The sequence below is a fragment of the Branchiostoma lanceolatum genome, chromosome 15 (assembly GCF_035083965.1).
Source record: "Branchiostoma lanceolatum isolate klBraLanc5 chromosome 15, klBraLanc5.hap2, whole genome shotgun sequence".
In the NCBI taxonomy this organism is placed as follows: domain Eukaryota; kingdom Metazoa; phylum Chordata; class Leptocardii; order Amphioxiformes; family Branchiostomatidae; genus Branchiostoma; species Branchiostoma lanceolatum.
In genome coordinates, this window is record NC_089736.1 from 14,584,463 (window position 1) to 14,609,823 (window position 25,361).

Below are 25,361 nucleotides of genomic sequence, written 5' to 3' on the forward strand. Positions count from 1 at the left end.
CAATATTTAGCTTCTTTAAAAATAGTATAACATAAATATAAGCAGTTTTTCTATTTTACAGATGTCCCTTTTCTATCATTTGGAACATTAAAGTGGCGTATTGTGATAGCAAGATATACTGTTCTGTTATTTTTCTACATCATAAGTTGAATCTTATTACACTGCACACCAACATTCATCACATGTGAATGCGACTTTAAAGTGGAATGCGAATGTCTTGCGGTTCATTCGAATCTTTCAACCACTGCTTAATCTCTTTGCTAGTTCCGTCGGACTCCTTTACCCGTAGGAAATCGATGCCTGATTTACTTGAATCCTTTAACAACTACTTTATATCACTGCAAGTTTTGTCGGACTGCTGTTCCCGTAGGAAATCGATGTCTGAAGTGGGAGCAAGGTGTGTGGCGCAGGCTGTTGTCTCGCTGTTTCCATCTATACATGTAGGTGATGGATCGGAGTCATCCACAACATGGATCCATTTAGGTAAAACTGTGCTAATTTGAGTAGCATGTCCTGACGGAACTGAATACCATGGTAAATTCGCTCAACATGTGTTTCTACACAATAACATACAATGTCACAGAATGGTGCTCCCGTCACCAACAATTACCCTTGGACCTTGCAATAATACTCGTGGGTCTTTTCCAACTTGAAGGTAAAGGAGTCTCCTTCTGCACTTAGGTAGAAGTTGGTGAGGATCAAAACGGTATCCTTGACGGTCAGATTCTTAGCGCTATTGGGCACTTGACCTCAAGGATGCTAGCCTGGAATCCCGACCTATTTATAGCTGCCGGGGTCTCTTCTGTCCTCCCTCCGCAAAATAGGTCTGGCCCTCATCCATTCGAAAACGATTTCCGTTACATCACTAAGTAGCTAATAAATATGCATGAGTTACTATCTAATAAATATGCATGAGTTGCGCTCTTAGCTGGTTAGGTGACCTTTGGAACAAATGCGCCAATCAGGAAGTGCCATATTTCACGTGACCTGTTGTTGATTAACAGAGGTCACGCAGCTTCCAGAATTTCGCGGGAACGGTCGAATTGGTTTTGTTGCGTATCTGGGCAATATTCTCGCCGATTTCCGTCCAATTTCAAAGAGACATCATGGAATTTCGGATTAGCACCTTAGTGGCACTCTGTATGATGGGCCTGGGAGAAAAAATTCACAGAAACGGGACAGTCTTTCGCGATGTCTGCGCCGAGGAAGCTCGGTGTTCAGACATCCGACCTCCATGATTTTTGCCGACTGTGCGACTTCAACCAGAAGATCAAGGGAACGTTGCAGCATGTAAAACATGTTTTTCGATCTACGATACCGCAATCGTGGGTAAAAAAGGAACCTGATAAACCGCCGCCACCACCGATTCCGATTGTGGATGTGTTGCGGTATATAGGCTTGGACGTATCGGAACAGGACGATAGCAAATCCCACCGAATCTGCGAAGCCTGCTGCCGCAAAGTCGCAAGGGTTCGGGGGTCCGTAGGAGATCTGAACAAGTGGAAAGCGAATGAAGGGCGTAAGGATGTGAGCCGCTCTCCAGTTGCAACGAGAAAACGCAGCCGCGAAACACCGTCTAAGACACCGCGTGACAACAAGAAACGGGCCACCAAGACACCGACAAAAACAGCCACGCCACCTGTAGCCGCGAAGCCTGACAAAGGGAAGAAGATGATTCGCCTGCCCGACCGAAAAAGTGACACAAAGGTATAGTACACAACTTTATATGCGGTAAAGCGTTGGCTATTTTATTTCAAGTAGTAACATCGTATCAAAAAAATGATGTTGTTGTAATTGACACGTCTCCTTTCAAAGCGAGAAATCAATCTTTTACTCGTCGCAAGTAACGGGGTCACTATAAGTCATGTGCATTTTCGTGATTTTCTACGTGATTTTGAATTATAACGTTAAATATTATGGTCTGGACAGTGTTTTAGAAAAGTATTTATGTGTCTGGCCTTACAGAATTTAGCAGGTCAGGGATGTGAAATATGTTGATCGCAAGTGAAATATGCGTAACTGAATTGGTGCCTAGATTTGTGATATATTCTGTGGGACATAAAGGGTGTCCTGGCAAGGTGCAAAAATGATATGTAACGTTATGTGTGTTGACTAGAGATTATAGAAGTGTATGGACCAAATACAAAAGAATGAACCGTCTGTCATTTTTCAAGTTCAGTCACTGATGTTTTCAATTAGCAGCAAGAATGATTGACATATATGTGTGAAATGCTTCCATGTAAAAAAAATCACTAGAAAGCTATGGGAATATTTGTTGGATGATATTAAGAGGTGCACATTAATTGCCACTTCATCCCGTATACTTTCTTGCCTGCCTGTCTAAGTTGTTTTTTCTAATAATGATTTATAGTTGGCACTGATTTCAAACTTGCATTTTGAAATGAAAATATCACTAAACATATGATTATGAGAGATATTTATCACTTGTGTAGTTGTAACTTGTATTCATTATTTTATCTGCAATCATAATTTTCTGTATTCTGATGGTGATCTGAACATGGGGCTATAGCATTTGACTGTTTTCTAATTTTTTTTCTTCAGCTCAGCATAACCTACCAGAGCAATCCCGACAAAGAACGAATCCACACGTGCAAACAAGATGTTGCTGGCATAGCTGAAAACCTTGCCAAGGGAAAGTTTGCTACATGTGCTAAGATGATCATGGCACACCCCACACTGAGGCTGAAGATTTGGGACCAGCTGGTACAACAGGTACAGACAGTGAAAACCTCACTGCTAGCCACATCTCCCAGTCCCAGCATCCTTCGAAAAACGACACCATCTGATCTACATAACTTTTCGTACGCAGCCATGGAGGCAGAGCTGAAGGAACGAACACCCCTTCTCCACATGGTACTGTCAAATATCTCGAATGATTCGCAGATACACACTTGTGTCGCAGCATCCATTGCCATTCGTGGCAAGGAGGCTAGGATGTCTGCCCTGGCCTATGTCACAGATGCCATTTTGCAGTATGGCGGTACAAAGAAATCAGCTCTGGAAATGCTGGCCAAGATGGATATTTCCACCAACCATAACAACGCAGTCGGAAAACAACATGAAATGAGCCTGAACCATGACAAAACTGTAAAGGAGTGGAAAAGAGACATTGAAGCGTACTACAACAGAGATACACGCCAGCCAGCCTCCACCGACCCATCACTGAGCCAGCCTGCCTCCACTGACCCAGCACTGAGCCAGCCTGCCTCCAGCGACCCAGCACTGAGCCAGCCTGCCTCCAGCGACCCAGCACTGAGCCAGCCTGCCTCCAGCGACCCAGCACTGAGCCAGCCTGCCTCCAGCGACCCAGCACTGAGCCAGCCTGCCTCCAGCGACCCAGCACTGAGCCAGCCTGCCTCCAGCGACCCAGCACTGAGCCAGCCTGCCTCCAGCGACCCAGCACTGAGCCAGCCTGCCTCCAGCGACCCAGCACTGAGCCAGCCTGCCTCCTACAACCCAGCACTGAGCCAGCCTGCCTCCAGCGACCCAGCACTGAGCCAGCCTGCCTCCTACAATCCATCACTAAACTTGCTTGCTTCCAGCAACCCACCACTGAGCCTGCTTTACTCTTGCAACACACCACCGCACCTGTCATTCGCCTTTGAGATAACAGACGAGGAGATGGCCATGTGTGGGTTGGAAAGTCTGAACATAGATGATGCCCCGTCACCAACCGGCTTTTGTCCCCTCCCACCTTGCACGTACGGCATCACATTCGACAACGTGAACTTCTATGTCAAAGCCCACCACCAAACAAACAGTAAACACAACACAATGCTCAACTGGACACACCATGTAGCAGTTCAAGACAGAATCACCCCTCACCACCTCCGCAACACAGGCTCAACTAAACCTCTCCCTGACCTAAACCTGGATGAGGTGCTACCTACACACCTAGATCAGCAACACATGAGAAGGGAGTATGTCGTCATTGCTACAAGAGTCATCCCCAGACATCTTAAGGAGTTTGAGATATTCAAGGACGTCGTTGTGGCACACATACCCCACCAGTACTCCAAAGAAATGGCAGAGAAGTCCACAGAGGTATGTTTGAGATACTGTACTATATGAAATCTTTCAGTTTGATTTGTGAATAAACAGTGCACTACAAAACATACTTGTTGCATCCTACTTTATCGCTATGAGTGACTGTAATGCATGTAGTATATATGTATTTGTCAAGCTATTTGATGGCGATTTGTATGAGGTGAGTTATTCAACATGCTTTTGAATGAATATATGAGTAGATTAACCTATCAATCATACATGTTCCTGCAGTGACTTAATGTTAATGTAACCAAGACCAAATATCCATGTTTCTCATCTGTTTTCACAGGTGCCACTGGGACTGCTGTTCAAGGATGAGTGCAAGACTGGGGATCTTGTGGACATCCTACTCCATTTCCAGAATGAGTAAGTTTGGTTCATATCACTATCATTTACTCAGCTGCTCATGTAAATGATTATAAAGAGTATTAGTTTTGACTTTGGGATATATTGAAAGACTGCATGTGGTGATGGACATGTCATATTAAAACAAAGTGAACTTATCTTCCTGCTATGTTCCAGGTACGTCCCACGTCAGGGAGAGAACATGGTCCCCATCTTCGTTGGTGGGGACAGGTTGTCCGAAGGCAACTCCCCCAACATACAGTGGGCGTTTGCGGAGGGAGACACCCGGGAGGACCGCCTGCAGGGAATCTTTGTCAAGTTTGAAGACTGGCACGCCATCCGAAATAAACATGGGGTATGTCTTTCTTCATCTTACAAGAGTGTGTGCACATAGTATTGAGACACACTAACACCTGTTTGTCTGTGGTCACATTATATTTTTATAACCCCAGAAAAATTGTTTTCCAGATACACAAGTCAATCTTCTTCTCTGAGAAGTCTGCCCGAGAGCACGGCAGCATGTGCAGTAACATGAATGTCTTAAGAGCCAGCAATGCCAAGAAGGGTCCGCACCAGGACTACAACTCGTATAAAGAGTTTGTCGACAAGGACCTGGATGCCCTGATCCTGCTGGTTACCATGGACCACTTTGGCATGGACACCATGGAAGGTACACTTTTCACACCGTTATTTCTCTAACATAAATTGGTGGATGTTAATTGCATATGTTGTGATATTAATGAGTAATTAACTTACTCGTGTGGTCTGCCTGTTTTTCAAAACTGGTCTTTGTTGTACATTTAATATCTATAGATCTCCCAAAGAAGAACTGCTTTCCACCCGACATTGCTGTGGCTGACAAGGAGACCAGGCGAGCCTGGCTGTCTGAGCAAGTGGGCCACATCATTGACAATTACGTTATGCTGAAGGAAGGGGAAATTGTCTCCAATGTAGCTAGTGGGGTAAAAAGTTCCTTTTTCCCCCCAGAGCCCCTTCCCTGCCGGTACCCAGATTGTCATCGCACTTTCCGACATGAGAAAACCAGAAATGACCATGAAATTCGAGCACACAATCTCGACATGCATCCTACACCTAACCCTAACTCATCACCAGACAAGCCAAAGGAGTCGTGCCAGGAGGAAGACTACAAAAGAAACTATACCCTGGCACGTCTCTCCTATGGCCTGTTTCTCAGAAACATGAGGGACGCTGTGAAAGAAGGAGATGGGGAGCGCCTTCAGAGACTCTATTCATTTGCGATGTTATACTATAGGGCATATGGACACACACAATATGCTTACAGCAGTTTTCTCATGAAGGTTCAAATTGCCTCCATTCTGTCACCACACATGGCTCACAGTCTCGTCTGGAATCGCTTTTTCAACAAGGGGGGGGGGGATGGGACAAAATATCTCACTTGATCTAAACCTCGAGAATCATAACAACTTTGCGAAGAGCTTCCTTAAGAACATGGGACCAAATCTCAATGAAAAAAGTGCTTTACGAGTCACCCGTAGTTTGCATTACCTCAAGGCATTGATGGACAATCAGAATGCAGCATTGGGTCGAAGGGCTGCTTCAGGTTACCACCACAAAGAGAAATGGGATGAAGACATTAAGTTACTCGTTGAGGAGAACAGGAAAGCTGACCTGTTGGCCGTCATCCCAGGCCGGGCATTTGAATCTTTCCCGTCATTCAACAGAAATCTGTTGCATAAGATCGACTACAACAAGACAGCAAAGTGGATGAAAGAGAAGCTTAAGTCATGGAATAGACACTACCATACTGACCTCTAAATTCACACTTGATGGTTTTGTTCTATTTTTCTCAAAGTAAACCTCATTCAATTGTTTTGACCCTGTATACATTGAAGTCTGTCTAATTTGGGAATGCAAATGTATGTACATATCATCAGTCACAAGAACTGTTCATTCCAATGACGCAATGTGAAATACAACTGTTTGCATAATTTGAGCTTTTTATAAATGTATTTGCGTATAATTGCAACGAATCTCCAGTCCGACGAGACAACGAAAATATATCAGTTTGCATAATTTGAGCTATGCACAAATGTATTTGCATATCAACATTGATGACAATCTGGGTCATAAGCAGCTGATTGGTACCTTCCATGGTTCCCTTGTCAAAGTGATCTACTTTAGCCCTTGTATTAATAGAAGCAAAGAAAACCTCTTGAATTTCATATGAACTTTATTGTAACATAACAATGTCCTATGAATGTACAGCCAGAGCATACAGTTCATATACAATCTTGGTCATTGCTATGTCACCAGTTATGTTAATGGTGCCCAATGTATTTCTATTATAAATTGTTGTTGTATAAAACATCCACAGTAATTTGAAAGCAATCTATCCAATAACTTGGTCACTAAATATCTGAATGGTGACTGGATTTAGTGAATACTTGTACATGTACTAAGTCTGCTTCTGTTCAGGCTCAAATAGTTATCACATGCATGTTACTGTGATGCATGTAATAAACAGCCCATAAGTTTGCTGTTTAGAGTCTGAATGTTGATACACTTTTTGTAAATGTCTGTACATACAAGAAACTTAGCCCAATCTCTTGACTTTCATATGATCTGTACTGAAGAAAAGGATGTTCTATAAATGTACACTCATTCATATAGATTATATACATATACTGTCACTTCAGCTGTGTCACCTGTTGTGTTAATGGTGAGCAATGTATTTCTATTGTAAATTATTTACATGTATATTCACTGTTGTATAAACTTACTGCATCCAATATAGTAACTTGAATACATGTTTAATCTATTCCATGACAAATATGTTCATTTATTAAACATGTATACAATGCTATCAGTAGGCAGCAAGTATAATCTTTCTAATCTTCTTCATTATCGTACTCCTCAACATTATCAATGTCATCCACAACATTAAGCACAAGTCCTTCATCAAAATATCCAGCAAAATGGTAGTCAAAAGCTTCTTGCTCTTCTTCTACAGACAATCCCCAAGGGTAATCCCCGAGTACCTCATCTATGTTCTCAATGTCATCAAAGACTTCACTTATAACACACAAGATTTCCTTCGCATGGTTTGGATTAAAGATAGAAAACCTGTCCAACACATACCCCAATGTGAAAATATGATCACAATTTTGTACCACCGACTCAATTAGCTCATCGCTAAAACCTGTGCACTCAACATCAGTGGTGAGAAGTGGGACGTTCTGAGACAAAGACTCCTTATAATCTCCCAGTACCTCCCTTATAAGTGCTCGCTGACCTTCATCGACATCTCTAGTTCTCGTTGGAAGTGTTATTATATTCATGAATGATTCGTGCTCAGGAAACTTCACAATGCAAGGGTCTGGCTCTGAGCAATTACATGTGCGATGACAAACTGAGCAACAGTCATGCCCCGGCTGAACTGAAATTGGACTTTCTTCAAAATGTTTGTATAAGCGTTTTCTTATGCAGTCATTCCCCCCATCCTCTCCTCGAGCAAATGCTTTAACAGCCTGGTCTGCATGTATCATCTGTACCCGGTTGTAGTATAACACAGCATGTGCCTGTCCCCCATCACGACCTGCTCTACCCACCATTTGAAGTACATCTTCCATGTCATGAGGTGGCCCAAACAATACTATCCTTGATATAGTCTTAAAATTCAATCCCATTCCTAGGGCAGTTGTGGCTACGACTACCCTACAACTCCCGATACCTAGAAATGAATCAACTACCCTGGTCTTGTATTTCTGCCATGTTGGAGCGTGATACATGCCAATAAGCAAGTTTGCTGAACACTGCTCCCCTACCCAAGCATCATCACCTAGTTCAGATTGCAGGTAATTGTATACCTTCCCCGCCAACAATATAGATGGAGTGTAGATAATGATGTGGTCCATGTCCAGTCCTTTCTTCCTAAGCTCCTTTACAATCCAGTCAAGGCAGACCCAGGATTCAAATTCTGTTCTTACCACAGACAATCTAATGTTCAGCCTGTTTGGACTGGCTTTCACTACATGTGCGTTCTGCAAGTGGAGGGTCCTCACCACTTTCTTTGTAGATTGTAGTTCTGCTGATGCGGTGAGAGCTAAAATGGGTGTTCCTGTACAAGAAATGGAAACATTGATTTAAAGTAATGAATGCCCGGAGAAAAATTGACTGAAAATCCAGCAAATACATCATAATATTAAGAGTAAAATAAATACTGCTTCAATAACATTGCCATGGTCATATACTGTTTGTAATATTGCTTCTTATATTGTTTCCTGTTGTCTTTATTGTTTCATGTTATATATTTGCTTGCTCAAGTCACATAATGTCTGAAAAGCAAAGAATAAAGTTGAGAAAGTATAACAAATCAACTTACTAGCCTACATAGTAGGCCAAAAGTTGATTAACAATAACAATGTCTGTAAATATTCAGATTTTATTCATTGACATAGTGATGTACTCACCTTCTTTTGTAAGAGATCTGAGTTCTCCAAGTCGACTGAAAGCTTCTCTGAAGGCTTGCTTTTGTGGATCTTTAGTCAGTCCCCTGCAAAAAAAATCATGTTATCGAGTTAGCTTTTAGAAGAGAGCTACGGCTTTGCGACATACACACAAAGCAATGCATGCAACGCCTAATGCATATTCTATTGTTATGAAAACGACCCAGCGGTAGAGCTGTGCACGCATTACATACGTACAGCCAAGGAGGTTAAAAACAACCCAAGCAACTTGCATAGTATGTCCATGCAACAAAAATGGTACATGCGTGCTTGACAGGCAGAAAAAAATGAATATCGTTAAGAATTACCATTTGTATGTGACGTGGACCTCGTCTACCACAACCCCAATGAGATTTTCCTCATACACGGTGGACGATAGCATGTCCCTCCACTGCTCTTGGCAAAGAAACCGCTCTGGGCTCCCAAACACTAGCTGGAACTCTCCATTGATGATACCAGCACGTTGACTGTCGTCTCCAAGATGTGTTGCTGTCACCCCAATTCGTGTAGCCTCGCGAATTTGGTCCTCGATTAGTGCAGTGAGCGGCGACACCACCACTACAATGGGATTCTGACGACCCATTTTCCTCGACACAAGCGGAGCGATTTGATAGATTAAACTCTTACCAAATCCGGTAGGCAAGAGCGCCAAAACGTCCTTTCCGCCGAGAAAGGCCTTTAAGGCCTCTGTTTGCTCGTTTTTTAGTGAAGAAACGCCGGGCAATTCGCCCAAAACAGACGCGATAGCATCATTTACGTCGGCTTGGGGGCCGGCCATGCTGATGATGATCGCTGTGCCTCCCGAAGTGGACCACGGAGCCTGATTGGCTCGCAGACTTTCTATGCGGGGTATTCAAATTTCAACTGATTTCGAATGGATGAGGGCCAGACCTATTTTGCGGAGGGAGGACAGAAGAGACCCCGGCAGCTATAAATAGGTCGGGATTCCAGGCTACAAGGATGCCGGTCTGACCAAAACACACCTTGCGTCAGGCGATGCCCCCAGGAAAGAAAATACAGGATTGATAACAAGACCGCAGTCGTGAAGGTGGACTTTATTACCACTTGAGTTGAGATATGCCTCTTTACCCTCTATCTCATGCACCTTACCATGTGCAGGGGTGTCACTTTTAGCTGACTTGGTGCCCATCAAGTTAGTCAGAAACTTTAAGTTACACTCTGCTTTTCTCTTTAGGATCTTACCAAATGTGGCAGCAGTTATTCTATTCTGCCGTTCTGCATACCAGAGCTGGCATTCTGATTGCTGCACTGTGGCCCGCTCAAGGGCAACAGCTTCCTCTATCGCTATACTGAATAAGGTGTTGCAGTCAGAAAACTGACTCGGGATAGCCCACTGCTGCGTGGAATTTGGAAATGTTGTCACTGCATTGTTATACAGTGGGCTTCTGGACCTTGGCTAAGGGTCTCGCAATAGAAACATGGCCGTAGTCCTGTGGAAACATATAGCAAAATAATCTATGCTGGGTATACATATATGTGTCCCTTATATTAGTTTCTTTTACTTGCAGCAAAAAGGTTGACAGGAATACTTAAATCATTTGTCTGCATACTGGTTTCAAATATAGCAATTACCATGCAAGCTACCAAGATTAAGTGACTTGCTTTCTGGAATAAAGAAGACAACAAGTATTTTTATTTTACACTTACCACAAGGTCCTGATAGCCCATACCATAGGGCCAAGAGGGCACAGTCCCCTGCCGCAAAGACTCGGAAGGTGACATCCTGATTTCCTACTCTGTAGAAGGATAAAAGTCAGAACATAGCTATGATGTTCAAAAGCAATGTATACCAAGTTTTGAATCGTCAGTTTCAACTCTTTTCGTTATCCCATAAAGGCTAAAGTACTATCCATTGTGCATCCCCCCCCCCCACCTCCAGGATAAACAGTTGGTAATTGGTTTCGGCCCTCCGGTGGCACCTCCTTGTCTGCCCGCTTCCTGGTACATCTTTAGCCGCAGGCCTTACAGCACAGAACGTCTTTGAACCCGGTTCCAAACTTTCGCTCCAGTGTGTGGGGCATGGTTGCAACAGGCTTTGTGCAATGTGCAGAGTGTTCTGACATAAACATATTAAGGTCCATAAGGTACGGGATTTGGGGTTCTCTGGCTTCGAGAATGTTCTCTGAGTGGAAGTGTACTGCCGGCATCCTTTCCAGGAGGCCTGGTATGTCATCCTTGGGCCTTAGCCTACCTGGTGTTTTGCATGATATATCTTGCGCCATTTTAAACATTGTTTCCTCCAACCTTTCATATGTCTCGGTCGGGTTACTACCGTCTCAGACCGCTGCCTTGGACTGTAGGGATGTCCCATCCGGAACCCCTGTATGCCGCGGCGCGTGACATCTTTCGGACGGCGGCCAGGTCCTCTAGCCATGTTAAACAGCAGTACAAACGGCGTTGCGCCGTATATTACCGCAGACAAAACCCTGATACGGCATATTTTCACACATTTTCAAAACAGAACGCATGCAACAATCGAATCTTTATGACTACTTTATTGACCAACAGTTGATCAGAACACCGACACTACAGATAACGGATGATGCACTGCAGTTGGTGTGATCTCCGGAGAAACATGATATAATGTTGTTCTTGTTCAATAAAACCCGATTCACGAAACTCTCGGCAGTGCAACGCTTTATTAGCGCCTTTGCTCAGCAAAATGTGAAAAATTTTCTTTTATCATGTCCCCCTTTTTTCGTGAATTAATCTCCCTCAGAGCAATTTGATTACTGAGATTGATCTTAAACATTTTTCTCTTTTGCCCTCTCGACACATGGACTTCACAGTCTAATTTCTCCACGGTTATGTCCTCAGAAATTTATTTTGTAGCTGCCCGAATGCCCTTCATGGTTTTTGCGTCATTGTTTGTGATGGCTTTGTCTTAAAGTAACGGATTCTGTTTCTGCATGTCAAGCAAGGCCCGAATTGCCAACACTTCCTCAGCATTCCCCGATGGGTTCTGCGGAGGGAAAGTTGGCCGTGCAAGACGGACCGTGCTTCCCCGTCCCTGCACTGTCTGGCCTGCAACGGCTAAGTTTATTTGCAAATCCGAAGCCAATGAACAAGTTTGTTCCTGTCGTGGTTTATATATATATGATAGGCAGGCTGGTTTGTGTGGCGTTTTGGGCGTAGGAATGTTATGACGGGTTATTGTATGCGCCGTCAATGACAATAGCGGCCATGGTCAGCACTGGCTATTTAGGTTCCACTTTCCCTCCACGGGCGGCAACTACTTTTCGCAATTTCCCCGTTTTCTGATAAAGCTTTCTCAGTTTCATTCAGTACTAATCCTGACAGTTTGTAGTTTTTTTGCAACTTATTTGTTGTGGCTGACTAGGTAGCTCCGAGTAGCGTCGACACTCCCGTTATACCCATCGGCACTTTAGTCTGCGCTGGTACCATCTGAACCGTCTTCTTTGGTTGTTTTGGTCCCCTTGTCGTCCCTCCCTGTCTGTCTGCTTCTTCATAAAGTTTAAATCTATTATTCTGCCATCCATATTTGTCACATCTTTTAACACTTCTTTGTATCCTGTCCCCAACTTCTTCTCCATCGTGGGCGGCATAATTGCTACGGGGTCACAACAGTCTGGACGCTGTTGCTTGTGACATGAATTGAAATTGTTAATCAAACCCATAATTGTCGGCATATAAACGTCCCTCGACTCGGGAACAGTTTTGTATTTACACTAACTGATGATAAGGTTTCAAGTAGTTGGGCGGTGTCTGCTTGGTCGGAGTCTTCTTGGTGTTTGGCAGTGTATATCGTGGCGGGCCATGGCGCATATGTGTTTTTCTTACATATATTACGAAATTAAGACATATCAGAAGCGTGTAAGTGAGCTCTTGAGGAGAACACAAAACATATTCTTGCACAGGAAATAATGACATACCTTCTATTTGATTCCCTACAAACGTTAGGCCATGGTAGGCCTGTCTTGTCACGTTGTGGTATTGGAGCATTTTCTCCAGAAGGCTTGCCTGTAGTCTATTGCTTGTTGTTACTTTTCCTTTCTCTTTGATTTTTGCAATCTCTTCTTCCTAATGAAACATAAAAGATGCATATATGATTATTTCTGTAGTGTTGATGGTAAAAAGCTGGGTGTGCTATATAAACAATCGGTTTGTAATGGAAATACGTCTCATTTTCTTTCAAACATTTGACAAGAGAGACAAAGAAATAAAACTTCATTAAGTTCATAAATGATGATATTTTATACAGGTGGTTCTTAAAAGAGGATGTGCAAAATTCACCAATCTTTGCCTGTCTGCCATGAGCCTCTCAACTTCCTCTGTGATTCCAGTGATGTTTATCGAGTCGTTGTCGGTCTGTATGTAGTAGGGTCCATGTCAAATCGTTCTCCTTCTAGTGTATTTGTTCACTGATGCCTTCCACTTCGTCCCCTATCTCCCGTGCTTCTTCTTCAGCCTCCACGTACCGGGTAAGTCCGTGAAGACTGGTGGTGCAGGACTTTGGCTGCATCTGTGTCTTCATTTTGGAGAACGCGATGGACCAGATGAGATGCCACAATCTTGTATATTCAGCATATATCAACTTTAAGAAATAAGATGTAAGCACTGCAATTTGAGAAAAAAACGGGTAGTTAGCAAAAAAATCAACAGAAGATAACAAATGTACTTCTTATATGTCTGGATTATGAAATCATAAGAACACTGTCAACCAACTTTTGTCAACAAATATTAGATTTGTCTCCGGGTACCAGGTTTTCCCCTCGTCCCTTTTTGGGCGTCATTGGCAATCTTGCGCATGTCTTTGGCAACTTTCTTTGTCACTAAAAGGAAAAAGTTATTTAGCAATGAGAATTCGTTCCTGAGAGTTGGAAACACGGCATAACCTTAAAAAAAAGTTAGCTCATACTAGTTTTCCCTACCATGACAAGTGTCATTAAAATTCTTCATCCCCTTCTCCTTATACGTCTTGTTTATGACCGTCAGGTTGTTGTGGGCCCCTTCTACAACTTTCAAGCCTAATACATAAAAGATGTATCCAATATCCTAGGTACATCCTGACATCTTTTTGTGGGTAACACAATAAAGTCGGGTGCATGTGAGTCTGACTGAGTTTAGTTAAAAAATCTTTAGTGACACAATCAAAGTACTTTTTAAGGTCTACAACTATACATAGAAGAAAAAACAAGTGGACACAAATGAATTCATCTGTCAATGTAACGTACAGGTTTATGTGCAAAACAACATGTTAGGTTTGATTTATGTTACTAGTTCTAAGTTAACCTTGTCATCTCCTTGACACTGATCATGCCACCACACGCCCCCCTTCAGCCAGGACAGGGCATGAACCCACTTCCTCTAGTAGGGTAGTAACATGGCATGGAGGGAGCCTCCCCCAGGTTGAAGTGTGGGTCAAAGTAGGGGGGGGGGGGTCAAGGGGCGGCTCTTTCAAAAAGGCTTTTCAAGTCATGAACAGAGCCGCCCCTAACTCGAGACAAAATACTGTTGTATTTTGGATCTTCAATGCCAAGGGCACCTGGGAAAATCTCAACGTGACGACTGCCCGTTACGCAAAGGAGATCAGCGAAGTGGACTTGGGTTTTTCAGATATGTACTAACTTTGTCAAGCAGACTCAATCACCATGTTTGTTATGCAGTGGTCATGTTGAAATTAACATGATTCAAATGTACATTGCAGGTGCAAAGATGGAAAGTCGTACACAGTCAGAGTGTTAGCCACTGGAGACTATGCCCTATTATGTCTATAGAATTGGCTGTCAGGAGCGGATGGTAAGGGTCCTTTCTACTTTCTCATCCAAAGCAGAGAATTCTAATGAAGACATTCAAAAATTATGTGTTAACCTTTTTTTTTTTCATCTTCCCCAGGTAGGCCCGCAGGGCCTGTCAGTTGAGAAGCCTTCTCCACTTTTCCCGGTCATGAAAGAACCCATCTTCTTCCAGTCTAGCTAGTCTGCCCAGTCTATGCTTTGTTAATATTTCTTGTATGTTGTCCTTTCATCTTTTTCTGGGTCTACCAAGAGGGCGCTTGCCTGTTGGTTTGTACTTGAAAGCGATCTTTGAGATCCGTTCATATCCCATTCTTTCGACATGCCCTAACCATCTAAGGGCTGCTCTTTCTATGTCTTCCTCTATGGATGTTTATCCAAGATGTGCGCCTGTCTTTCCATCTCCAGCATGCGTGTCCATCTTACCATCTCCAGCATGCGTGTCCATCTTCCCATCTCCAGCATGCGTGTCCATCTTACCATCTCCAGCATGCGTGTCCATCTTCCCATCTCCAGCATGCGTGTCCATCTTCCCATCTCCAGCATTTGTCTCCATCTTCCCATCTCCAGCATGTGTTTTCATACTCTCATCTGCAGCACATTCTTTCACCTTTTCCACAGCATAAGCCGCCAACCTCATCTTCTTGGCTTGTAAATCCCTTCCACATGTGCTGGCCAACTCTTTCTGCTTCATACGTGCATTTTCTTGTGTTGAACTGATGCCGAACTGACACAATCAAGTGAAGACAGCTGTCTTTGCCCCTCCATACTCCAGAACAGCGTTGATGTAGTGGGCAAATTCTGAGAGGTGGTTGTTCCGGCCTCGTATGGCGACTGCAGCACTCGCACATATGTGGTTTCTTGACTTGTTAGACACTGTACCGAGGATGGACGCAAGGAATTGTGACAGTCGCTTTAAGTTTTACACTCTTCCTCCAGAAGATTCAGTGACTGCTTTTTTCTCTCCTCTACTAATCCCTCGCATGTGAACATCATCCTTGCTGCTGTCTTGAATTCTCCTCTGGCGATGTTCTCCACAATGCTTGCTATGACCCCTTTGCATTTGATGTTGTCTTCTCTTGAAGGGTAAGTCACAGTGACCTGAAAGTATACATATTACACTTAGTCAACAAACAAACAAACAAACAAACTGCATCTGTCCGTGAATTAGAGAACAAGATCCCCATAATAACACAGCATACATGCTGAATTATTCCATCAATGATGATAGGAAATATTCATTAGAAATCCATATGCATACTCCCTGTTTTGGTAGGGAAGGGCATCTATTCCTCTATTGAATACAAAATACCAATCCATTACTAACACCGAGTAACATTAATATATTGGCAAGATGTTAAACATGTGGTGGCATAGCTACATGTGTAAGCATTGGTATGTTTTATCATTTAACATGGACACACAAAAAATGACAAGTACATGATCATAACAATGTCCTTTCATTCAGATATCCTGGAACTTAAGTCTCTCTCAAAAAAATATGAATATGACTCCAGTGAAATTTTTGCGTGGTTTTTCAAAGTTTCTTTCGGAACTCAAAGACAATCTAGTATGTAAGCAAAAATAAACAAGTAAGCAAGCAAGACTTGAGTATCAATGTGTCTACCATTATGTAGAGTAGAGTAGAGACATGGACACAACCGGACAGAAAGTTTGTGATCCACCAAACCTTCTATATTTCCAATGCAGTCTCTAAAATATACGGCCAAGACTCCGGTGACATGAAAACAATTTTGTGCGGTCTCGGATTGAGGCTTTGAGCAATATCAACATGTCTACTTGCCGTGTGTTAGTAACACATCTGGGGAGGGGGGGGGGCGAATTCCAGGCTACAGAATTTCAAAATACTAACGTAAATAATTTCGACGGGGTGGAAATTGGTCTTTTTCTCTACAGCATATAGTCAAATTAGACGTTTAAAACAAGAAGAAAAAAATGAAAACCTTTACTTTGGTATCACTTTTCCTTTTAGTAGCCACCGTAGGCGGCGCCTTGGGTGGCTTTTTTTACAACCCTCGGTGTCTTGGAGGGGGTGTCTCTCGCCCGCTCTTCTGGTCTTTCTGGTGTTTTCTGGAGATCTGATGGTTGCCTCTCGTCTACCGCTCTCTCGTTGTCGTCTACTGCTCGCTCGTGGTCGTCTACTGCTCTCCACTTTTGTAGAAGATCAAAGCCTTGCTTCACCTTTGCGATTTCACCGTAACACTTCAAACATAATCGCTCGGAGGCATCCTTCCTTTTGTGAAGGATGACACCGACATCAGCTAGCTGCTGAAAGATGGGCTTCTCGGGTGGCTTCTTCTCGCCTGACGTCGTTATTTTCGGCTTCGGTATGTCAAAAATCTTCCGCATGTTCTCCAGCTGGCCATTGATCCGAAGATCTTTTCCACAGAAACGACAACATTCTGCAAAATGGGGAGGGGCTTTCGATTTCACCGAACACGCAGAGCACGATGCAGATGTCGCCATCTGTCTGCGGTCTTTGTGGGAATTTCCTCCCCATGCCACACTGTTACTCGTAACTGGTAGGTTCTAAGAACTGTTGCCATGGCGATTCTTTCGAAACTGGACCCGAACAGGGCAATAGAGACACCTTGGAACGAAAAATGGCACTACGCATATCTATGTAAAAATTTCGCGCGGTATCCTGACCTCAGGAAAACAGTAAGGTTACGTGGAAAATAGAGCCGCGTCATTGGACTATCAGTTGCTCAGGTCATCCAATCAAATGAGGCCCCGCCCACCGAACGCAGCTCGAATTCCCCTCATTACGTGATAAGGAGACAGCCGTTACGGATACGCGCAGGGTCAGACTCTGTGGTTAGCAAGCGAATTCTTTTGAGCCAGCGGTCACTACGGAGGTTGGTACTAAGGCTAGTCAGAATCAACTTCCTCTGATCCAAAGAGGCAGCGGACGTCAGAATCAACTTCCTCTGATCCAAAGAGGCAGCGGATGTCAGTATCAACTTCCTCTGACCCAAAGAGGCAGCGGACGTCAGAATCAACTTCCTCTGACCCAAAGAGGCAGCGGACGTCAGAATCAACTTCCTCTGACCCAGAGAGGCAGCGGACGTCAGAGTCAACTTCCTCTGACCCAGAGAGGCAGCGGACGTCAGTATCAACTTCCTCTGACCCAGAGAGACAGCGGACGTCAGAGTCAACTTCCTCTGACCCAGGGAGGCAGCGGACGTCAGAATCAACTTCCTCTGATCCAAAGAGGCAGCGAACGTCAGAATCAACTTCCTCTGACCCAGAGAGGCAGCGGACGTCAGAGTCAACTTCCTCTGACCCAGAGAGGCAGCGGACGCCAGAATCAACTTCCTCTGATCCAAAGAGGCAGCGGACGTCAGAATCAACTTCCTGTGATCCAAAGACGCAGCGGTCTTCAGAATCTACTTCCTCTGATCTAAAGCGGCAGCGGACGTCAGAATCAACTTTCTCTGATCCAAAGAGGCAGCGGACATCAGATTCAACTTCCTCTGATCCAAAGAGGCAGCGGACGTCAGAATCAACTTCCTGTGATCCAAAGAGGCAGCGGACGTCAGATTCAACTTCCTCTGATCCAAAGAGGCAGCGGACGTCAGATTCAACTTCCTCTGATCCAAAGAGGCAGCGGACGTCACAATCAACTTCCTCTGACCCAGAGAGGCAGCGGTCTTCAGAATCTACTTCCTCTGATCTAAAGCGGCAGCGGACGTCAGAATCAACTTCCTCTGACCCAAAGAGGCAGGGGACGTCAGAATCAACTTCCTCTGACCCAGAGAGGCAGCGGACGTCAGAATCAACTTCCTCTGATCCAAAGCGGCAGCGGACGTCAGAATCAACTTCCTCTGACCCAGAGAGGCAGCGGACGTCAGAATCAACTTCCTCTGATCTTAAGCGGCAGCGGACGTCAGAATCAACTTCCTCTGACCCAAAGAGGCAGCGGACGTCAGAATCAACTTCCTCTGACCCAGAGAGGCAGCGGACGTCAGAATCAACTTCCTCTGACCCAGAGAGGCAGCGGTCTTCAGAATCTACTTCCTCTGACCCAAATATGAGAACTGTGAGTGCATTGTACATGTGTATCTTGAATGCTGCATAACAACTGATACATTTGATTATGTTTTTTTTGTTAACATGAGTAGAATTCTGATAATGTTAAAGTCTTTTGTGATCTTGAAGTCTTAAGTGGATGACAGTGTTAGGGTCAATCTCTAGCAAATTAATCTTCTCCCTGCTAGCCAGGCAATACCTACAAAAATGTAATACATGGAGATAATTGATAAATAGCCCTAGATGCTTTTTTCTTACTTGTGTTACCCTGCTATTGGATTAAACAAACAAAAATTCCTATATTTCAGGCATTGAACTGGGAGGGCAAGGAGGTCAGACATGGGCAGCTGGTGGCGGTGGCCTACTCTGATCCCCGCCGCCGCTTCTATGTGGGCCAGGTGATTCAGGTCGGGGAGGAGCAGGAGAATAAGAAACAAGCTGTGTTGACAGTACAATTCTACAAGGTAGGGAGAAAGCTTGGGCTGCCAGAGAAGACGAGGTCCTAGTTTGTCATTGACACACAAGTGGAAATGGCAAAGGATGGGCCCACCTCCCGTCCCATCACCAGGACGGAGAAGCGACTTGAAGCCAAGGAAAATGGGTTCTGGTTTTATGACGGGGCGCCGTAGCATATGACGCAATTGTTATCGCGACTAGAGGTCACATGAGAACTTGGCGAGAACTCACGAGAGCTGTGAGAGTAGCGTGAATCCGGGCCTCAGAGCTTGACACGCCACCGCCGTCCCCTTAACAGACTCTTGTCATGCGAACTTTAACCTTGTTGTGTTAAGCACCGTGTTACTATTTGTCAGCCAAGCATATATTGTTTTACCGTCTATGACGCACTTGTTAGTCAAGCACATGTGGTAGTGAGTAGATTAGATCACTTAGATTCGCACCTTCGTTTTGAGCTCAAACAGTGACAACCCTTATGTACACAAGACTGAGTCTTGCATCTATGTATAAAGTCATTGCGAACACTATAGCTCCTATTTTAGACGCGAGGCGTTCCTCGCAGTTTCTGACAGAGCTTGATTCTTGTCCACCTGCCTTAAGTTTCTTCTGTGTATAGTGTATAATCTGTTTGTTGAGTACTGTCTTATCCAGACACCACCCTAGTTCAGATTTAACACTGTTTTTACACTGGCAGAGCCGGTCATTTTGTCACAGTCAACGACTGATCTGTATTACGTTTCGTTACAGTCTTTTATACTAAGAGGCACTCTATTTTCAATCGTAAGTTGTTACTCAACAGGTTTCACCCGTGACCTTGTGTAACTTCAGTTATCCGCCTAGTTGCAGTACTAGGCCTTTGACATCTGTGATGCATAGAACTGTACCAGCACTTGCGAACATGATTTAAATGATGTCATTTACAAGGTTATCTGTTTAATATCTTACTGTTTGATATTAAGTCTGAAAAGTTGTTGGAGAATACTTTTTGTAATACCAAAGAGGTTATTGTTACTTCCACCAAAGTTCTTTCTAAAGCCAGTTTGTTTTCGAGAAATGACGTTATATAATTCATCTACATGTAAATACTTAGTGAGAAGCTTGTTAATTACTGTTGTAAATAGCTTGGCAAGATAGGTAGTAACAGAGATCTACTAGTGATTGTTTGGGTCCTTTCTTTTGGATCCTCTCTGTGCCCACCTTGATGTAGTGGAACAACGAGGCTTACACTTAATTTTTTCTAGTGCTTCTAGATGAAAGAAGTACATAATACTGTCATGTTTAAGTTGAGTGGTAATTTGTCCATCCACACTATCTATTTGGTACATCCAATGTTTATAATTGTATCATTCAGCTATTAGAGGTGGACAGAAAATAAGGTGGGCAGATGGATAGGATTATTTCTTCCTGTTGTGTTTCATCTCTGATATCGACAGGTACTAATATAAGGGATAAGCTGATAAATACATCCAATCACCAAGAAAATCCATTTTAGTTGTTACTTGGTTGGTCCCACCGACCGCTGAGTTGGATAGGTCAAGGGAGGCCAGGATGATGGGCACAATGATTCGAGGATGAAAAATACTTTGTAGACTTACTAGTTCTCAAAATTCTGGCTGCAGTTCCAAGAATTCTCCAAATTTCTGGCCGAAGTTCATATATTTCTGGCCGAAGGTCACAGATTTCTGGCTGAAGTTCACAGATATCTGGCTGATGTTCCCAGATTTCTGGCTCAAGTCCCAGATTTCTGGCTGAAGTTCCCGGATATCTGGCTCAAGTCCCAGATTTCTGGCTCAAGTCCCAGATTCCTGGCTGAATTTCCCTGATATCTTGCTGAAGTCCCAGATCTCTGCAGATTTCTGGCTCAACTCCCAGATTTCTGCAGATTTGGGCTAATCCGCAGGGGGTCATCGATGGCTGCTACGTATTTCTCACATCATTTTTACCTATAGCTTACAATATTAGCACTAGTAGTAAAGTTGCTGAGATATGGGAGGTCAGCCCGGAATTAAACTGGAAGTCCGGAATTAAACTGGAGAGTGTTATCTCCATTTTTCATGGATATGATAACACAATATATCACTTGTCAGACGGACTGTTTCTTGATTTTAGTGCTCGTTGTATTTTTTTAAAAACTTTATTTGATGATAAGCAATCCTATTGTATGATGGTACATTCGAACATATCCAAGGCATAACGACAGGCTATAGATTACCTATTGTCTTGAGGTTTTGAAAAATTCAACTTTGGAGACAACATCTGGAAGAAAGAGTAGAATATTGAAATATGATAACCCTACAGAGGGTTGTTCTCAGTTGAATATATAGCTTTAATTTTGTTTAAATTAACAGATGTGGCATATACTAATGTCAGGAACGCCTAACTTAAAACAGTTTTGTCCGACAGGCATATATCACCTTGCACAGCGTACAAGAACAGTGACAGGAGCGATCTGACGTGATTTGTCGAAGGGCCTTGGTAGCTGGATTCGCCAATGAACCAGTCATTCTCTGAACTGAATTGTTACGTTCACGGTTGATTTTTTTTTTTTAAATTTCGTATGTCTCCGCAGGCAACAGCCTTTTTTCTACTCCTTAGGACACCCATTGCCATAAGGCCACAAATCTTAATCTTATGGATGACATCCGCGCGCGCATTGATTTTCGCCTGTTGTCAAACAAAAAAAAATCACCTCCTCCAAGGCTACACGGAACTCTGGAACTTGCTGACTTAGATTGCCGCAAAAGGCTACCATTGTGCCGGCTTATCGATAACTGTTGGCGTATTTGTGGATTGGTATGCCTTCGATGTTGGCTAGGGTGATTTTGCGTTTGCACAGTTGTACGAGAGGATCGCGGCGACCAGTGAGTATCGCCCAGACAATTTCAAACACGACCTATCCAGAGTGGCTCTCACACGTTTCTTTTGCAATAATGAGAGACATGGGAGAGGAATTGAGGGATTGGCAGAGGTCTCACAGTGAGATCTGTGAGCGTAAACCATGGAATGCTTAAAATGGAGTTCAATGACATGTATGTTGAAACTGCCCTTATGGGTGTATATGAGTGTTCTCATCACAGTCATAGATCATCCGCAGTCATGATCATTGGAGCAAAATACCTTTTAATAGTATACTTCTTTGGTCGTTCTTGTCAATATATTAAAATTCAATCACTTGCGCTGAGTCTGCTATGATGAACAAGACAACCTACATGCACCCTCGACAAATAAACTGTGTTCTGTGGTTCATTTCGCAATACCAGCTTCTTACTAGTAGTCCTTGGTTTAGAAGCATTTAATTTTTTTTGCTGGATTATCTTTTTTTCGCCCGCGCGCATTAGTTTTGGGGTCTCCAGAGGATGTCATCCATAAAATCAAGATGGTGTGGCCTAAGGCATTTGCACATGTAGGAATGGCGAAAAATCTGTTCAAATGTTTTGTACAATCATATGATGCTCCTTGGCAACAAATATATTCATATGCAATGAAACACCTTAGACTGTCAACATAACTTTAACTAGAGCAAATGCAGAAAACAGCTTGTCATGTCATGTCATGATGGGCATTCATACATGTATGCAATGGAACACCTGGGAATATTTAACTGGGTATTCAAATGTAACAACCTGTCAACACATGCCATCAAATGCGACCAATTGAGCCTCAAGTTTGCTGGATCATATTAAACAATTACACAACACAGAAAGCCTTTGTTGGACATATCATCGGAGGGCAATGAAATTTGTTTCCTTTTTTTTCAATCAGGCGAAAATTAATGAGCACGCTGATGTCATCCATAAAAGTTACTTGCTGTGGACTAATTCAATGAGTAATTCTTCAATGAAGCGTCAAATACAGCAATAAAAGACTTGTTGTTTGTGATACCATCTTTCATCACGCACATTCTTCTTACATGCTTTACTCCATTCTAGTTTAAACCAGTAGGCATCTTATTGTTTCTTCTGGCATTCCAACTGGACTGTTTTTTTTACCTGCTCTGCGTATACCTACTTTATTACATGTATTGATTTTATTCTTACTTATTTTACTTTCAGAATGCACACGTTTATAGTATTTGATTTTATTCATTCTTAGTTTACTTTCATAATGTATATAGTATTGATTTTATTCTTACTTATTTAACTTTCATAATGCATACGCTTATAGTATTGTTTCTACTTTGTTTATTACTGAAGTACGACAGTTATATCGACTAAAGCACGCAAACGTCTTTTACCAGACAGCTTACTGATACAGATAAGACAACAGACGCCTATAATACCATGCATATTAATAAATCTATGTCATTCTTATACCAGTCATCTACCGAACATGGAATCAATATTCATTGAAGACGCGACAATCACAGGACGGCGTCCTGTACATCTGTCCGTTTGATGAGCTCCATGTCATCTCGGAGAATAAGATGAGGGGCCATTTTGCGAGATGTTCGAGAGTGAGTTCTGTTGACATACATTTTTAATATAGGGTTAATGACCCGCTTTCCTTCGGTCTATACGGTGTGATAAGGCGTGGTCGTTCCTATAACCACTGAATAAAGTGCCGAGGTCGCGAAGGTTGTTATAGGAACGACCATGCCTTATCACACCGTATAGACCAAAGGAAAGCGGGTCATTAACGTTATTAGCATATAGCCATTGTCCATGCCATGCTAGTATTTAGTAACGTTACAGTGTGCAGTATTTGATTTTGTGTCATACTTTGGCTGCAAAAACGTTCGCTACGGGTGTTCCGCATCACACAGGGTTCTATGGAATGTTTAGAATGCATTTCGAGTGTTGCGGTTGCGCTGCTGTCGAACATTCGAACGCAAAAGTGGGTCCATGCGAAGTTTAGGACCCGCAGGTCCATTTTAAGATTAATGACCTGCTTTTCGGGTCTGTATGAAGATTACAGACCCGCAAATGGAGCCTTCTGATTGGTCAACGACATCTACCTATATGATGATAAGTGATACATGATTACCAAAATAACTGTGATGGCTTGAAGTGAAATGCAGAATGTACCTTTATTGAAAATCCCTTTATTTATTCTTATTTCCAGCAGCACCAACACATGTGGTCTAAAATGGCCACATGCTGGTTCAACAGCCGGCATGTGGCCATGGCGGGGGAGTTGGCCCAGCATGAGGCGACCTGTGTGGACCGCACTGAGGAAGGCCGGCCACTCCCCCTCCTGGGCTACAGGCACCAGCCAAATGGTATGTATCATTGAAGAAAGATACACAGATATACAGATTTCTAAATGATATACAGAAAATGTTGAAATGCATGTTGAAAACTGGCCGTAGGAACATACACAGCCAGTGGCAGGTGTGTCATTACAGTTTACCAGCATGTCGTAATACCTGTGCTTTCAGATGACGAGAAGCTATATGCTGACTGTCCTGTGAGTTTCGAGGTTTTTCTTCCCCCCATTTTGCAGTGTGCCCAGGGGCACGTGGTGTGCCTTGAATGCCTAAGAAGGCTCACCACGTGCCCCATGTGCCAGGGACCCATATCGATAAGTTGTTGTCAACATTTTGGCCAAATAGTATGGTAACAGTTTTATGGTATTTATTCAAAACAATAAGTTACAATTACATTACATCGGTGTCTATTGTCTTTTCTTAAATGTGCACTTGCATAGTGGCACCTTGACTTTTAGAAAGATGATGATTTAAAAAAAAAGATAATATTGTTTGTTTTTGCATTTTTTTTGTGTGTGGGGGGTTTTTTTCTTGCTATTTTGGACCAGACCGCACTTACTGCCTGTTTGTTCAGAAAAATTAAACTATGCAGTATGTTTAAAGAAAAAACAAAACAATGTTACACGTCACCCAATTCCGTTCAAGTTAGCCTGGAATTTACGACAGAGCATGACTGTTTCTTAAGCAGTTGTCTCAATGAAAAAGGCTTTTGTAATTGTTAACTCGTGGCATTTTGTAAGGTTTGTTCAACAGCTAGGCTACAAGCAGGACTCTATCTACTGTGATTAGAAAATAGAGGAGGCTGTCAAAAGTATGAGGCACTTATAGTTTATATACATCCGGTTTAGAAATGTTTACGACACATCTGAAAGCAATTGAGTCCTTAAAATATTGTCAACCACAATACTAAAGGACTGGTAGGCCACTTCAAAAGTCTGAAATCTACCTGTCTGCTCAGAGCCGATATCA

General features: G+C 43.1%; 3 protein-coding genes across 3 annotated transcripts; 2 read left to right on the plus strand and 1 right to left on the minus strand.

The window, feature by feature from the left end:
• The first annotated feature begins 1,191 nt into the window (after positions 1–1,191).
• LOC136420288 (uncharacterized) lies at positions 1,192–7,225 on the plus strand. Its single transcript, XM_066407137.1, has 6 exons — positions 1,192–1,707; positions 2,563–4,065; positions 4,358–4,434; positions 4,591–4,768; positions 4,882–5,083; positions 5,227–7,225. Exons 1-6 carry the CDS (start codon positions 1,192–1,194, stop codon positions 5,832–5,834), a joined length of 3,084 nt encoding a protein of 1,027 aa, XP_066263234.1. The 3' UTR covers positions 5,835–7,225.
• On the minus strand, positions 6,608–9,815 carry LOC136420491 (ATP-dependent DNA helicase RecQ-like). Its single transcript, XM_066407444.1, has 3 exons — positions 9,209–9,815; positions 8,865–8,947; positions 6,608–8,512 (listed from the first exon to the last, which is right to left on the minus strand). The coding sequence occupies exons 1-3, from the start codon at positions 9,676–9,678 to the stop codon at positions 7,284–7,286; spliced, it is 1,782 nt and encodes a 593-aa protein (XP_066263541.1). The 5' UTR covers positions 9,679–9,815; the 3' UTR covers positions 6,608–7,283.
• A 7,833-nt stretch (positions 9,816–17,648) lies between these two features.
• Positions 17,649–24,657, plus strand: LOC136420289 (uncharacterized). The gene is made up of 4 exons (XM_066407138.1): positions 17,649–18,740; positions 19,039–19,194; positions 24,248–24,404; positions 24,629–24,657. The coding sequence occupies exons 1-4, from the start codon at positions 17,649–17,651 to the stop codon at positions 24,655–24,657; spliced, it is 1,434 nt and encodes a 477-aa protein (XP_066263235.1).
• The last annotated feature ends 704 nt before the right edge of the window (positions 24,658–25,361 follow it).